The 14,027-nt window shown below is 56.1% G+C and overlaps 1 protein-coding gene across 21 annotated transcripts in view; it reads right to left on the bottom strand.

Annotated features, from left to right (window-relative positions):
- CAMK2G (calcium/calmodulin dependent protein kinase II gamma) overlaps positions 1–14,027 on the bottom strand; it is a 56,492-nt gene that overhangs the window by 15,542 nt on the left and 26,923 nt on the right. For 11 of the 21 annotated variants that reach the window (XM_055133439.1, XM_055133425.1, XM_055133434.1 and 8 more), the window contains exons 11-14: positions 10,836–10,919; positions 10,447–10,489; positions 8,477–8,539; positions 6,462–6,505 (exon numbers count right to left, since the gene is read on the bottom strand). In XM_055133439.1, coding sequence (XP_054989414.1) covers positions 6,462–6,505; positions 8,477–8,539; positions 10,447–10,489; positions 10,836–10,919 — 234 coding nt within the window. The remainder of the gene's footprint in view (positions 1–6,461; positions 6,506–8,476; positions 8,540–10,446; positions 10,490–10,835; positions 10,920–14,027) is intronic. The other 10 variants (XM_055133447.1, XM_055133446.1, XM_055133427.1 and 7 more) reach the window with 1 other exon arrangement.

Genomic DNA, 14,027 nt, shown 5'->3' with positions numbered 1-14,027 from the left:
TTGCTGATGATGCACAGGGGTTACTCCTGGCTCTGCACTCAGGAATTACTCCTGGCGGTGCTCGGGGATCATACGGGATGCTGGGAATCAAACCTGGGTTGGCTGTGTGCAAGGCAAACACCCCACCTGCTGTGCTATCACTCCAGCCCCACCATTTATATTTTTGTATTTCTTTTTTTTTTACTTTTTGGGTCACACCTGGCGATGCACAGGGTTTACTCCTGACTCTGCACTCAGGAATCACCCCTGGCAATGCTCAGGGGACCATATGGGATGCTGGGAATCGAACCCAGGTCAGCCGAGTGCAAGGCAAATGCCTTACCCGCTGTGCTATCGCTCCAGCCCCTCCATTTGTATTTCTTAATGAACAGTTGGTGCCCCCGCAGCGACCAGCATTCTACACAAACTGCCCTATTAGTGGCCTCTTGGGATTGCATTTTGTACCCTTTCAAACCGTGTCACATATGGTCACAGACCCTGTGGCAATGCACCTGCCTTCACAGACACAGCCAGAAGCCACAGGAACCGATTTCAGAACACAGACCAAGACTCCTCATTCAAGCCCTTGTCCTAGTGGAGGACTCACAAGAAGCTTCCAGATAGAGAGTGGAATACTCCCTCTGCACGGTCAGCGCAGGGCTGGGAAGGGGAGCCTGGAAAGGAAGAAGAGGCTGAACTAAGCATCCAGGAAGCCAAAAGCTCAGGCCTCTCTTCCAGAACACAGGTCAGTGGCAGCACTGCTCCATTCCATTCCCCCTCCAGAGACAGCCCGCCACCCTGCTACGCTGTTCATTCCTCTGTACTCATTCCTGCAGCGACATGGCAACCAACCGTATGCAAGTCTGTGCCTTACTTTGAAAGTAAGAATTTGAAGTTTTAGTAATACACAATCTAGATGAAAAAAAAGGTAAAAAATGCAGAAAAATGTGGAAGTTTCCACAATTCCACATCCCAGTGAAGTTGCTACCAACACTTCAGCAGATTTTCTTGTAATTTTCATAATCACGTAACCATGAAATTCACACAATACACAATGCTACACACCTACATATATAAAATAAAAATTCAGACAAAATTAAAACTGTCTAGTATCCCGGAGTGATAGCACAGTGGGTAGGGCATTTGCCTTACACGTGGCCGACCTGGGTTTGATTCTTCCGCCCTTCTCGGAGAGCCCGGCAAGCTACCGAGAGTATCCCACCCACACGGCAGAGCCTGGCAAGCTACCCGTGGCGTATTCAATATGCCAAAAACAGTAACAAGTCTCACAATGGAGACGTTACTGGTGCCCACTCAAGCAAATCGATGAGCAACGGGATGACAGTGACAGTCTAGTATCCTACTTTTCTTCATTTAACAGAAACTTAACATTTCTCCCGATAGCCATGAAAATCACTGACTTTATTATGATGGGTTGCTCAGGGTTACTTAACCATTTACTTACTGGCTTTTGAGACTATCTCCAACCTCTTCACACAGTCATAAATAATGTCACTTTGAACAACTTTCTGCTTTCAGTTTCTCCATATTTTCTAAGATCTCTTTCGGGTAAATTCCCAGAAGACGCGCTAATGGGTGATAACGGCAGGAAAGCTTCATTCCAATTTGCCCTGCCAACAGAAGCCTCAGGGTCATGGTCAGTGCCCCATTGCAGCTTGCACACCCCACACTGGTGTGATCAGTTACCCACATCTGCTAACTACTGCTACTTCCTCTTTCCCACATCATCAGTTTATCTTTTTGCTTTATCTACTGGGTTTCACGGATGGGGAGTAATCTTATTTGTAAGAGAAAGCTCTCTGGTGTAACTTTTATTAAGCCCTCACACTGTACCTGGAACTACTTCCTCCAAAGTGTCTTGTGGACCTTTTAGTTTTGGTGGTTCATTCCTTTCAGAAACATTTACATCTTCCAGTCTAGTTGCATGGCTCTGGTCTTTGCTTATTCAAACATAAGGTTCATTACAGAGCATGAATCAGGAAAGGCAGTGGATGGGCTTCCCCACATACGCTCCTGTGTAACGCTACCCTGGGCTATCTGCCCAGCTCAATTCTTCTCAGCCCTTGTGGAAGTTCTGATGTTCTTGCTTCTGTTCTTTCCCTACCTCTTTTTTTGTTTGTTTTTGGGTCACACCTGGCGATGCTCAAAGATTACTCCTGGTTCATGCACTCAGGAGTTATTCCTGGTGCTGCTTGGGGGACCATATGGGATGCTGGGAATCGAACCCGGGTCGGCTGTGTGCAAGGCTGTGTGCCCTACCCGCTGTGCTATTGCTCCAGCCCCTTTTCCTACCTCTTTGTTCTTTTTCCATTTCCTTCGCTGAAGTCCTTCCCAGAGATTTTGCCTTTACTAGAGTCTTAAAACATCATGTTCCTTGGATTAAATAATATGGAGGGTGGGGGTAAGGAATATATTAACACTTATATCCTGCCTCTAACTCAAGGCTTCTGAATCCAGGCTGAGTGCTAGAATCTGAATATTGTGTTGTTTCTGCACCACACCCGGTGGTGCTCAAGGTTTACTTCTGGCTCTGTGATCAAGGATCACTCTTAGCCATGCTTGTGGGACCATATGGAGTTCCAGGGATAGAACACAGATCAGTCACGTGCAAGGCAAGTGCTTTACCCTCTGTGCTATCTCTGGCCATTTTGTTTCTGTGCTACACCCCACAGTGCTCAGGGCTGACTCCTGGCTCTGCACTCAGGGATCACCTCTGGCTGGGCTTTGGCAACCATACTGGTGGTTGAGCCTGGGCTGGCTGCATGCTAGGCAAGCATCCTACCTGCAGGATTATCTCTCTAGTTCCCATTGGGATTTTTGTTTTAAGTCACACCTAGCAGTGCTCAGGGGTCACTCCTAGTAGGGATGCAGGAACCACATGGAGTACAAGGGCTCGAACCTGGGTGAGTGATACACAAGGCAAGTTCCTATCCACTTTATTACCTTTCTAGGTCTTTTTATAACAGGGGTTACACCTGGCAGCGCTCTACTCCTGACTCAGTGCTTGGGGACCATGTGGTACAGGGGGCTGAACCCCAGACACCTGCATACAGAGAATGTAATCCAAGACCACTGGGCTTTCTCCCCAGTCCAATCTGTAGAGTCTTACCCAGCTCCTTAACTAATCTCATACAGCTGTGCCTCACACAGCCCTGGGGCCAGCTGCAAACTTCTGCTATAAACTAGTTTCTTGAGGGCCCCCGACCATCCCCGACTCCCAGCACCACCCCGTCTCTCGTTGCCTCACGGCACTGAACTGTGTGTGATGACCGTTCAGAAGCCATGGGTGCCCAGGACCACTCTGCTGCTTCTGCGTGTTCCTTTTAGTTTCAGAGCCTCACCCCGCTGTGCTCAGAGCTTACTCCTGGATCGCTTCTGACGGTGTTTGGGAGCCCTACGTGGTGGCGGGGTGTAACGCGAGCGCTACTGGCCCGACGACCCTGCTGTCTCAAACCAGGCATCTTCTCCTGTGTGATTCTCCCTACTGGGGACATCCCTCCTCTGAGCCTGGCCAACCAGCCCTCTATTTCTGGGGCGGGGGTGGGGGGTACATGCAGCGCCCTTCCCAGTGGTGCCCGGGTGTAACGTGGGCACTCCGCCCACTGAGGCAGCATCTCTCTGGTCTCACAGAATTCTTTCGTGGGAGGTGAGTCAGACCGAGCAGCGTTTGGAGCTTACTCCTGGCTCTGTGCTCAGGGATCACTGCTGGTGAGGTCCGACAATGGGCAGTGCTGGAAATGAACTGGGGTTGGCTGTGTGTGAGCAGGCACCTTCCCTGAGGTACTGTTCTTCCAGGCCCCAGTCTTCTGTGATGGGCTAATCAGCCCTTTGAACTCAGGAGGGGTTTCTGCTCGGACCAGATGCTGATTCTCTGCGGCCCCAGTGCCTGCTCTGCTCCAGAACCAGCCTGGCGGCTTTCCCTGTTTCTCAACAGGAGGTCATGCCACCATCTTCCTGAGGCTCAGAACTGGGTGCGCAAATGAACTCACAGACAAGACCACCCCCCAAACTCCAGCATGCCCAGTGCTGGGGACTCCCTGAGCTTTGCCAAGCTTCCTGGCATCTTTATTTTCCACCTGCATCTCCGTATGGTCAAAACAAAACTTCTCACAGAAACACAGCCTCTTGCCTGAATGCCATCAACTCTTTGAACATTCAAGAAAGCTTGACACGATCTTGGACGAATCCCTTAAGCCCCCACAACCTGCTCGACCTTCCTCCAAGCGGTTCTCTCCTCCCAGTCAGCAGCCTATGGTGGCCTCGACCCTACCCAGTGCATTCCTGGACTCCTTGGGGGGGGGGGGTGAAGCCTTTGGAATATCCCCCCATGCGAGTCCAGATCAGCCCCTCTTACCCCAGCGTTAGACGGCATCAGATTGACACGTGATACTGATTCCTCCGTGTCTAATTCCAATCACTGAAGTCTTCCCCCTCGCCACATCTTTCGAAAACCATCTTCATATTAGAAGCTCCCTGTGGAGTGGCCCTGGGGCTTCCCGCAGTCTAACCAGACCGACCCAGCCGTCATTCTGATGCCCCTCTACAGCCCGCTCCCATTGCAGCTGAACCGAGACGGTCAGATGTCTAACAGGAAGAGCCCAGGATGTCTCAGCAGGTGAAGATCACATCCTCACTGTCAAACGAGAACAGCAGGGGCGTCCCCTGCCTCCTCGCCGCCGGTGCACTCTCGGGGCAACCTCAATGTGGTCCTGGTCTCCCCACGACCTCTAAGCACCCTTCAATAACACTTTTTCCCTGGAGCTTCTAGAACTCAGTAGGCAGTACGGGCCACTGGACTCAGACCACAGACTCTGCTCTTAGCTGTTTCCGAGAGGACCCCATCTCCCCTTCAGTTAGCCCTGCAGCGTCCTAGGCCAGAAACCCGCACCACCTCATTCCTCCTGTGTGGCCCCAGAGAAGCGAGGGCTGCACTGGGTTCTGCAGGTACAAACCTTATCCATAGTTTTGGTTACTGCAGGCAACCGTGAAGGAAGCATGATGTCCAACAAGAAACTGCGTGAGCGTGAGCCCTCCCACAATCACGTAACTTTGCCATTTTCACAGTATCACTGTTGCTTCCAAGTGAGACTTTGCTCCCATAGGCCTGTCTGTTTGGGGGCCACACCTGGGGGGTGCTCAGGGCTTACTCCCAGCTGTGTACTCAGGGATGACTCCTGGGGTGCTTGGGGGAGCATATGGGCCACTGGGGCTTGAACCTGACTGACCACCTACTGTGCTGTCTCTGAGACGCTCTAGGTCTGTGTCGGTGGTGCTGGGTAGTTTGGGACCACCCAGTTTCAGGCGCTGCCCCCACGGCGCAAGAAGGGGATGTCACAGAGTTGACCATCTTTTCCAGACAGATGCGCAATCTCACCCAGTGACACCTTCCTCTCTCCTTCTAAGCTGGTCTCACCCTTTGCATTTGGGTCCTTGAAACTGGGGGGCTCCCGCCCACTCGCAGCTCCTTGTCAGCAGGCGTGCATGGAGGCCAAGCGCCCCTCCTGGGGCCAGCAGCACACAAAGCAGGCATGCAGAGAACGAGAAGAAGGGAGGAAGGGGCGGCGCATGGGTCTCTCAGCTGCGGACACAAGACGCCGGACAGGCCCACGGCAGCTCTGGTGGAGCCGTCACGGCTGGTAACTTTGTAGCTCAACACTGTGGTATAAACTGGCAGGATTCAAGGGGGCATGAACTCCCTTCTGATGTCCCCGGCCAGCACCCTTTCTGTGCCCTAACATCTACGCCTCGGCCTTACGGGGACGCCAGGTGCCCTGTAGGTGGCCCCGAGAGCCCCTGTACCTCCTCCTCTCGCTCATGTGGCTCAGGGGTCACCCCCTCACTGAGAGAAGGAGACATGAGACCATGCACTCCTTGTCTGTTTCAGAGGAGTCGAGGCTCAGAGAAAGTTCTAGACATTTTGACTCTGTGGTTCCGGGGCGGGGCTGCAGGAAAGCTTTAGTAATACAGAGAAATACCTAAAAGGGCAGTGCCTCAGGTTCCGGGCCCTGCACCATGAATGCAACAGGCAACCTTGGTTTTCATTTTCTAAAATGGGTCTGGGCTTTGAAAAGAGAATAATGGGAAAAATGACCAAAAAATCAAAAGCCGCCGCATCCTACTCCGCCACTGAGAGCCCAGCTCTGGAGATGAGACCTGTATCTGGAAGGCAGTTTCAGAGTCGGATTTGGACCCCTTTCCTGAGTCTTTCCCCAGTGAGGCTGGGATTCAAATTCGAGTTGACAAGAGCTGGATTCTGAAACTGGCCCCGGGAGCACCCCACCCCCTCTGCCCTGCAGGCCAGTGAAACCTGCTGTTCCACACACAAAGGTTTCTGGATTCAAGCAGAGAAGCAAGGATGGAAGGTGCCCAGGGAAGGTGGGAAGAACAGGGTGTCGAGGCGAAGGTGGGACTGCAGGGGTGCGGGGAGGGGGTGGGGCAGGAGTGGGGGCAGAGCCACCTACCTTGACGCCACCATCTGACTTCTTATTCAATAGGCTTTTGGCAGCTGTGAAAAACAAAGAAGAAAATCAAGCCTCGTGCAGGGAGCCTCTCCCCAACCTGCAGTCTGGCGGGATGGCGCCGGCCATGGGCTCCGGCAGCCCCAGGAAGAGGCCCCTCCAAGTGGCCCCACAAAGCAAGAAAGACACCTTAAGCAGCACTGAATCTGCAGGGCACACCCCCGCCCCCCAAGACTGAACCGGACTGAGCAGAAACAGGGACACAGTGTGCCGACGAGGGGGGAACCACGTGTCCAGACGCAGCCACCTGGGGATGGGGGAGGGGCGCGCTCCCTCCCAAGATGCCACGGAGGGTCTCGGGACGGCCAAGCTGGAAGGATGCAAGACATCTCCGAGTGTTCTCAAGAAACAAGAATGTCACAGTGCACGAAGGAGACCAGGCGTGAAGACAGACGACACAGACAGACCAAGACCACCTTGCAGGAGGGTCCCGCCGGGGGCAGACCTTCCCCAGGCTCGCGGCGTCCTGGCCGCCAGGGGTGTTCCGACAGGCACAGGGGCAGCTCCGTGCAGGGATCACTGTGGCGCCTGCCGGCACAGAGGCCGCAGGGCGATGGGAGACAGCCGGTGGGGGCTCGGGGGAACACACGGGGCAGCGCGACCCACCCAAATGCCTCATCCCCGTGGTCTTCGCAGGGTTGGTGTCTTGGTTCCCCTGCCTGCTAGCTGTGTGACTTGAGTGAACTGCTGAACCTCTCTGAACCTCAGTTAATTCCTAGCTACCAAATGGGATGGAATGGGGCCTTGGTCAGTGGGGAGTGCTGGAAGTCTGTGGGATCATGCAGGAAGGGCACCAAGCACAGTGCTCAGCACATAGCAAGTGCTCAGTGTTAAGTGTCACCCCGACTCTGCCGCCACACTCCCCTGCGAGTGGCCTTTCCTATGCAGGCTGGGTGCCATCTCTCCCAGGTGACAGGGGCGGGGAAGTCCTGCCCCTGCAGCCCCCCAAATGGTCTTAGCTCCGGTCAAGAGGGGTGGACGTGAGACGCACGTACCCCCTGCCGGGCTGCTACAATGTCCGCCGCCTCCTGTGAGAAGGGTGTGGAGCACCCGAGTTCTGCACTCCAGCTCTCCTTTAAAATCACTTGGAAAGAGGAAAAATACCCCAGCAAGAGCAACAAAAATGCCTCTGCTGCCTGCCCTCGGGAGACTGGCGTGGGGTCCTGATGTTAGGATTTTCTTTTTTTTTTTTTTTTAACCCAGCTCCCAGGAAATGAGCTGGCTCTGCCAGGCAGGGTGGAGAGAGGCGCTTGCTCGCCCCTTGGGAGCCAGGAGAGCCGGGGGCATTTGCCTGATCCAAACTCAGGGCTGCCAGCTCTGCGGCTCGTGCCCCTTCCCTATGGCCCTTCCGAGCGGGAGGCTGTGGTGCTAGGCTCCATCCTTCTTTTGTCTTTTTTTCTTTTTGGGTCACACCCGGCAATGCACAGGGGTCACTCCAGGCTCTGCACTCAGGAATTACTCCTGGCAGTGCTCAGGGGACCATATGGGATGCTGGGAATCGAACCCGGGTCGGCCGCGTGCAAGGCAAATGCCCTACCCGCTGTGCTATCACTCCAGCCTGGAGGCGCCATCCTTCTGAGGGCCGTGGCCTCCTTTGTTTTTTGGGGGGGCTCCCCCAAAGCTGCCGAGGCTTGGCCTGAGCACTGACCCCGGGGCTTGTATCTGGGGGCCCCGTCAGCCCCAGCCTTACCGCAGAGCAGCTCTGGGGCCTAGGAGAATCCTAGTGCCCAGCCCTGTGTCCCCAGGCCACTGTGCCCCTGAGAGCTGGCAGGCGCCCAGCATGCACGGCTGGTTAGGGGCGGGGGCTCCGGGACACCGTGTGCTCGCGGATGCCAAGTTAGGTGGTCCGTGCGGCATGCCCCGTCAGCCCGCAAGCACGGGACTCGCCTCCCTGGTGAGGGGGCCTGGCATGCGCGGGGGACTGGCACAGGCGGGCGGGGAGGTCTCATGCCACGTACCTTGCCCGGCCAGGCCGGCGGCGCTCGCGGCAGGCGAGGCGGGGGCGGAGCTCTGCCTGCCAACTGAGGGGACACAGTCTCAGTGCACAGCGCCGCCAAGCAGGAGCAAGCCCGGCTGGCCGCCCAGCCAAGCCCGCCAAGCCCGCGGGAGCCGAGGCGGCCGCGCCAGGAGCAGGCGAGCCGGAGGGGACCGGCGGGGCTCAGCCCCTTCTGAGGCTGGGGGAACTAAGCGCGTCTCTCCCATCTTCCCCTCTGAGGGGCATCAGTCAGCGAGCCCGAGCCAAGGACAGTCCTGTCCTCTGGGAGAGGCCGCCAAGCTAAGCTCACTGACAGGCCGTGTCCCCCAGCGCCTCAGAGGCAGCACGGGGCTCTCCCTCTTGGCTGGCACCACGCGCGGTTCTGAGGGGGGAGACGGGGGCTAGGGGAGCCCTGACCTCGCCAGCACCTCTGCAGCACAGGGCTGACAGGACCCCGCATCTGGGCTGGATTCAGAAAGCAGCCGAGCCCCTCGGGAAAGGTGCCTTCTCCCTGACTGCACCCACGGCCTTCGCGAGGCGCCGCAGACAGACACCGTTTTTCTCTGTCCGAGCACTGGAAGGGAGCACCCTGGGCTGGCCATAGGGGCCTGGACACAAGGGGAAAAGGGACTTCGGGGCGAGTCCTCACAGAGCCGCCGTTCCTGAATCTAGGACAATGAGGCTGAGGTGAAGGCCGGAGGTCTGGGCTTGAGGCACATTTCCCAGGCAATAAAAACCAAAATCAAAACCAAAACCAAAAAACTCCCAGGCTGAGGGAGAGAAGCAGCCGCCTGTGCGCACTCCCCTCAGAGCAGGGAGACACAGCTCCCGAGTCCTCAGAAACACTCGCGAACTGAGGCAGAAGCACCATCGGGGCCACACAGCTCCGTCTGACACGAGCAGCCAGGCGCCACCACGCCGCTCACAGCGTGCGAGGGACCCCGGGCTCACTGCCCGCCGGGTTCGGACGCATGGGTGTGAGGTGGGACACTGTCCTGACTCTCACCTGGGCCCCAGGTCCTCTCCCCCATGGCCGCCTCGGGGTTACCTGGAACCAGCATGGACGGATGGACGGACGAGCTGTGAGTGCTCAAGCTCTAGGGAGCCATGTCTACCCAAGCGCTCCCGCACAAGCCCCCCGTCCACGGCAGTGCAGGAGGAAAGCAGGGAGGGAGTCTGGTTAGGAGAATGGGGGGAGAGGGCTTGGACCAAAACAGCTGCGAGTTAGAGGGACGGAGACCCAGGGACAGGCAAGCTGGGAAGAAATCTCTCTCTGGTTACGAACTGCCGAGACTCATGGAAAATCACTGCATTTCCCAACTGAGGGCAAACAACAACGGAAAGGATGGGAAGGGGCAGGTGGAGTGTCTTGCATCGTAAAAAGAAAGGTCAAGTCCAATGGTGGACGGATGGCGGCACCCAACGGTCCCGACTGCCCGTGTGAACGTGAGCGAGTCCCCTCCCCTCGTCTGCCGTCGGCTTCACTCTCAGCCTCGATGTCACAGCACTTAGGCAGTCGCTGCTGAAGGTTTGGGCAGCTGGAGTAACTCCTGCTGCTCAGGCCACGTGGACACAGCCAAGCAGAGAACCGCACGTAGTGGACAGACCAATGGCAGCCACTGAGCAGAGCCACTCCACAGCCTGTCTCTCTCCCCCGCACCCTAGAAACGGCCTCAACTCCTCCAGGGCTGAGGGTCTTCGGAGAACCCGAGAAGAATCCAAAGGGAGGCTGGGCGGGCTGCGTCTGGAGAGGTTCGAGGATGCGGGACTCATCAGTATGAACTCAGGCTGAAAGCCCATCCTGAAGCCGCAGCCGCAGCCCCTCGAAACAGGGTCCTCAGGTGCCTGAAACTCCTCGAATGCCCTCCGCGTGCTGGCAGGGCCCAGGAGGGTGATGCCCCCATCAGACCCACTCACCTGGGTAGACTCGAGTGCACGCCTGGGAAAACATACCTGAGAAGTTCCTGGAGACAAGCATGGTGGTGAGGATGGCACCCTGGGGAGAGAAGAGGGGCTGTGAACGCAGCAGAGCCCCCGAAGCCGCCAGTTTGACCGACCTGCCCACTCAGCCCCGAGGGACGGCGCTACTTCCTGCGGCCAGGCAGGGCTCACAGCTAAAGACTGATTTTATTTTGGTTTTGGGGGCGCTACACCTGGTGTAGCTCAGGGCTCACTCCTGGCTCTCAGAGATGATTCCTGGCAGTGCTCGGGGACCAGAGGGGATACCAGGGATGGAGCCTGGTCTGGCTGTGCACAGGGCAAACCCCTTACCTGCTGTCCTACAGCTCTGACCCCCTCCAGCCTGCTCTGAGGGTGCCAGCGGCCCGGGAGGGAAGACTCACCTTCAGTTTTCTCCGTGCGTTGAACTTGCGCAGACACTCCACCGTCTCCTGGCGGTGCATCATGGATGCCACCGTGGACCGTTGCTGGAAGGGAGATAAATGGACAAGGCCGTGAGGCCCTGGACACCTCCTCGACCCCTCACCTGGCACCAAGGGTCTTACGTTTGGTCACCGCAGCATGGCTCCCAAGGAGAGAAAATGAGGTCCTACATCCAAAAATAAGTCTAGAGCGATTCAAGGCCAGGACAGATGCTGGAGATGAGCACGTCACCTGTCACCAGAGCTGGACGCAGGGCACGGGACTGCGCACTCGTCCTCTGGGAGGCGGAAGCCGGGATGGGAGAGTGTGTCCCGGTGACGGGGCCTCTAGCAGGCCCCCCTGACCCAACCGAGCACCTGCAGAGCTCCAGAGGCCGACCAGCGGGCCGAAGCTCCTGAGTGAAGCTGTGCTCCGGGACGCAGGAGCTGTGCCCTGCAGGGTCCGTCTGTCCAGTGCATCTCCCTTCAACGATCACTGCTAACTTCTTCCTTAAACTGTGTCTACTGGACATGGTGGACATTTCTCTGATGACTCAGGGTCATCAATACAAGCACCCATTAATAAATAGTACCCTAACACAGGGATGTCCTCGGGGCTACTGAGATGCACGGGACACGTGCACGCGTCTGTCTTTCCACTGAGCCACAAGCCCTGTCCGCAGCATGTCTCCAAATTCTTTCTTTTCTTTTTGTGGAGGGAGTGTTTGGACTATACAAGATGGCACCGAGGAGCTACTCCTGGTTCTGTGCTCAGGGAATCACTCCCTGGCAGGGTTCAGGGGACCATATGCGGTGCTGGAGATCGAACCTGGGTCAGCTGCTTGCAAAGTGCCCTGACCGCTGTACTATGTCTCAGGCGCTATTTCCCAGCTTCTTTTTCCCCACCATTTCTCATTCTTGAGTGACCACTTTCATAGCCCTCCTTAGCCAGCCTGCTGAAGAAAGTTTATCTTTCAACTTCTAGTCTGGACCCACAATCGCAGGTCACAAGCCTCTGTCCTCGCCCACTTTCTACACTGGTTGCTAAGCAACAATCAAACAGCCCCGAGTCTTCTGTGACTCCCTCCTCCAAGGCAGAATTTCCCAGAGACAAACGAGCAACTCCCTAAAAACGTCAGCTCTGGCCTGTACCTGAGAGCTGATCCTTAACCCTGGTCTCTGTGGCTTCTTCACCCGGGAGCCTGGGGTCCGGAGCCCTCCTTCTCTTTGAGCCAACCAAAGCTTAACCACCTTCGTTTCCTTAATTACCCAGTATGTTAAACCTCATTTTTTTGTTGGTGGGGGCACACTGGCAGTACTTGGGGCTGACTCCTGGCTCTGCACCCAGGGATGACTCCCTGGCAGGGTTCAGGGGATCATACGGATGCCGGGGATTAAATCTGGGCCAGCTACATGCAAGGCAAGCACCGCTGCCCCCACATACACCTGGGACTGGAGAGATAGCACAGTGGGTAAGATGCAGGCCGACCCATATGGTCTCCCACCCCCCCCACCCCCCACCCCGGCCCAGCACTGCCAGGAGTCATTTTGGAGTGCAGAGCCAGGAGTATCCCCTGAACATTGCTGGGTGTGAACCCAAACCACAAAATAAACAAATATTTAAATAGTACCACACCTGGGGCCAGAGAGATAGTCCAGTGGGCAGGGCGCTTGCCTTGCACAGGGCCAACCTGGGTTCAATCCCAGGGCCCCATATGCATCCCCAACCTCCTGAGCACTGTGCCAGGAGTGATTCTTGAGTGCAGAGCCAGGAGTAGCCCTTGAGCATTGCAGGATGTGGCCCCAAAACAAAGGAAGGAAAACAACAGCACCATTTCCTATTCCCATCACTGCCCTGCCCCCCTTCCTTCTTACAGGCTTCAAACTCCTCTCACACCATGGCCTTGCTCGATGAAACAGGGCCTCAAATTGGCCTGAGCAGAGGATTCTTTTCCACCCTTACACTTCCACAGCCTGACTGCACAGGCTTCCTTAATGAGACCCCCGTTTCCTAGGCGCTTCCGCTCTGCTCCCCCTCAGGACGGTTCTCATTCCCAGTCCCCTCCACTGCTTCCTTCAACTCTCCCTGTCACTAAGTGCTGCTGCTCCGGGGCCATTTCTGCTTCGAGTGAAGCAACAGACGCCCATAGTGGGTCTGACCAGCACAGACGCGAGCCCACATGTGTGGACGGCCTCATCTGCTCGTGCACGGACAATCACACAGCTTCTGGAGTCCACTGCCTCCACTGCTGACCTCTCCAGAAACATTGTTCACACAGCTTCCCAAGTGATGCCCTTAATTGCAAACTCCACTCCTTCTTTAAAGCCCTGAAATGGGGGCCGGAGCGATAATACAGCGGGTAGGGTGTTTGTCTTGCACGCAGCTAACCCAGGTTCAATCCCCGACATCCCATATGGTCCCCCAAGCACCCTAGCACCACCAGGAGTAATTCCTGAGTGCAAAGCCAGGAGTAACCTGAGCATTACTGGGTGTGACCCAAAAAGAAAAAAAAAATCCTGAAATGCTTCCCTATACTTTCAGAGGAAAATCCAAACTCAGAGGCACAACTTCTTTACCATTCCATCTTTCGCTTTCAGTCTCTGATATTCCTGCAGCTGTTCTGTTTGGGGGCCACACCTGGCCACACTTACTCCTGGCTCTGCAGAGTGGCATGTGCCCTACCTGCTGTTCCACTGCTCCAGCCCCAGATTCCTGCATCTTATCTTCATCTCTGGCCGAATGACTTCACTCTTCTTAGACTTACCACAATCTTCCATGGCCCTGGACCACACTGACCGCTGCCCTCACACCATCTTCCCAGGACACTCAGGCCAAGGACTAGGTCAGAAGTCACTTCCTTGGGGCCAGAGTACACAGGTGCTAACCCTGTGTACCCATCCTCCCACATTTGCCTTACGTGTGACCAATACTGGTTCAATCCTTGCCACCCATATGGTCCCTCAAGTCTGCCAGGAATGATCCCTGAGCACAGAGTCAGAAGTAACCCCTGAGCACTGCCAGGTGTGGATCCCAAACCAAAAAGACAACAAAACCAGAAGTCACCTCCTCTACGCAGCCCTCAGGCACCACACTGCTCACCGGGGACGGGAGGAATTCCTGTGTGCTCAGACACAGCCGGGAGTGCCTGTCGCCCCACATGCCCGCAGGGGAAG

The sequence above is a fragment of the Sorex araneus genome, chromosome 3 (assembly GCF_027595985.1).
Source record: "Sorex araneus isolate mSorAra2 chromosome 3, mSorAra2.pri, whole genome shotgun sequence".
NCBI lineage: Eukaryota > Metazoa > Chordata > Mammalia > Eulipotyphla > Soricidae > Sorex > Sorex araneus.
The sequence above is the reverse complement of the archived record's forward strand: the minus strand, read 5'-3'. Positions and strand labels throughout refer to the sequence as shown.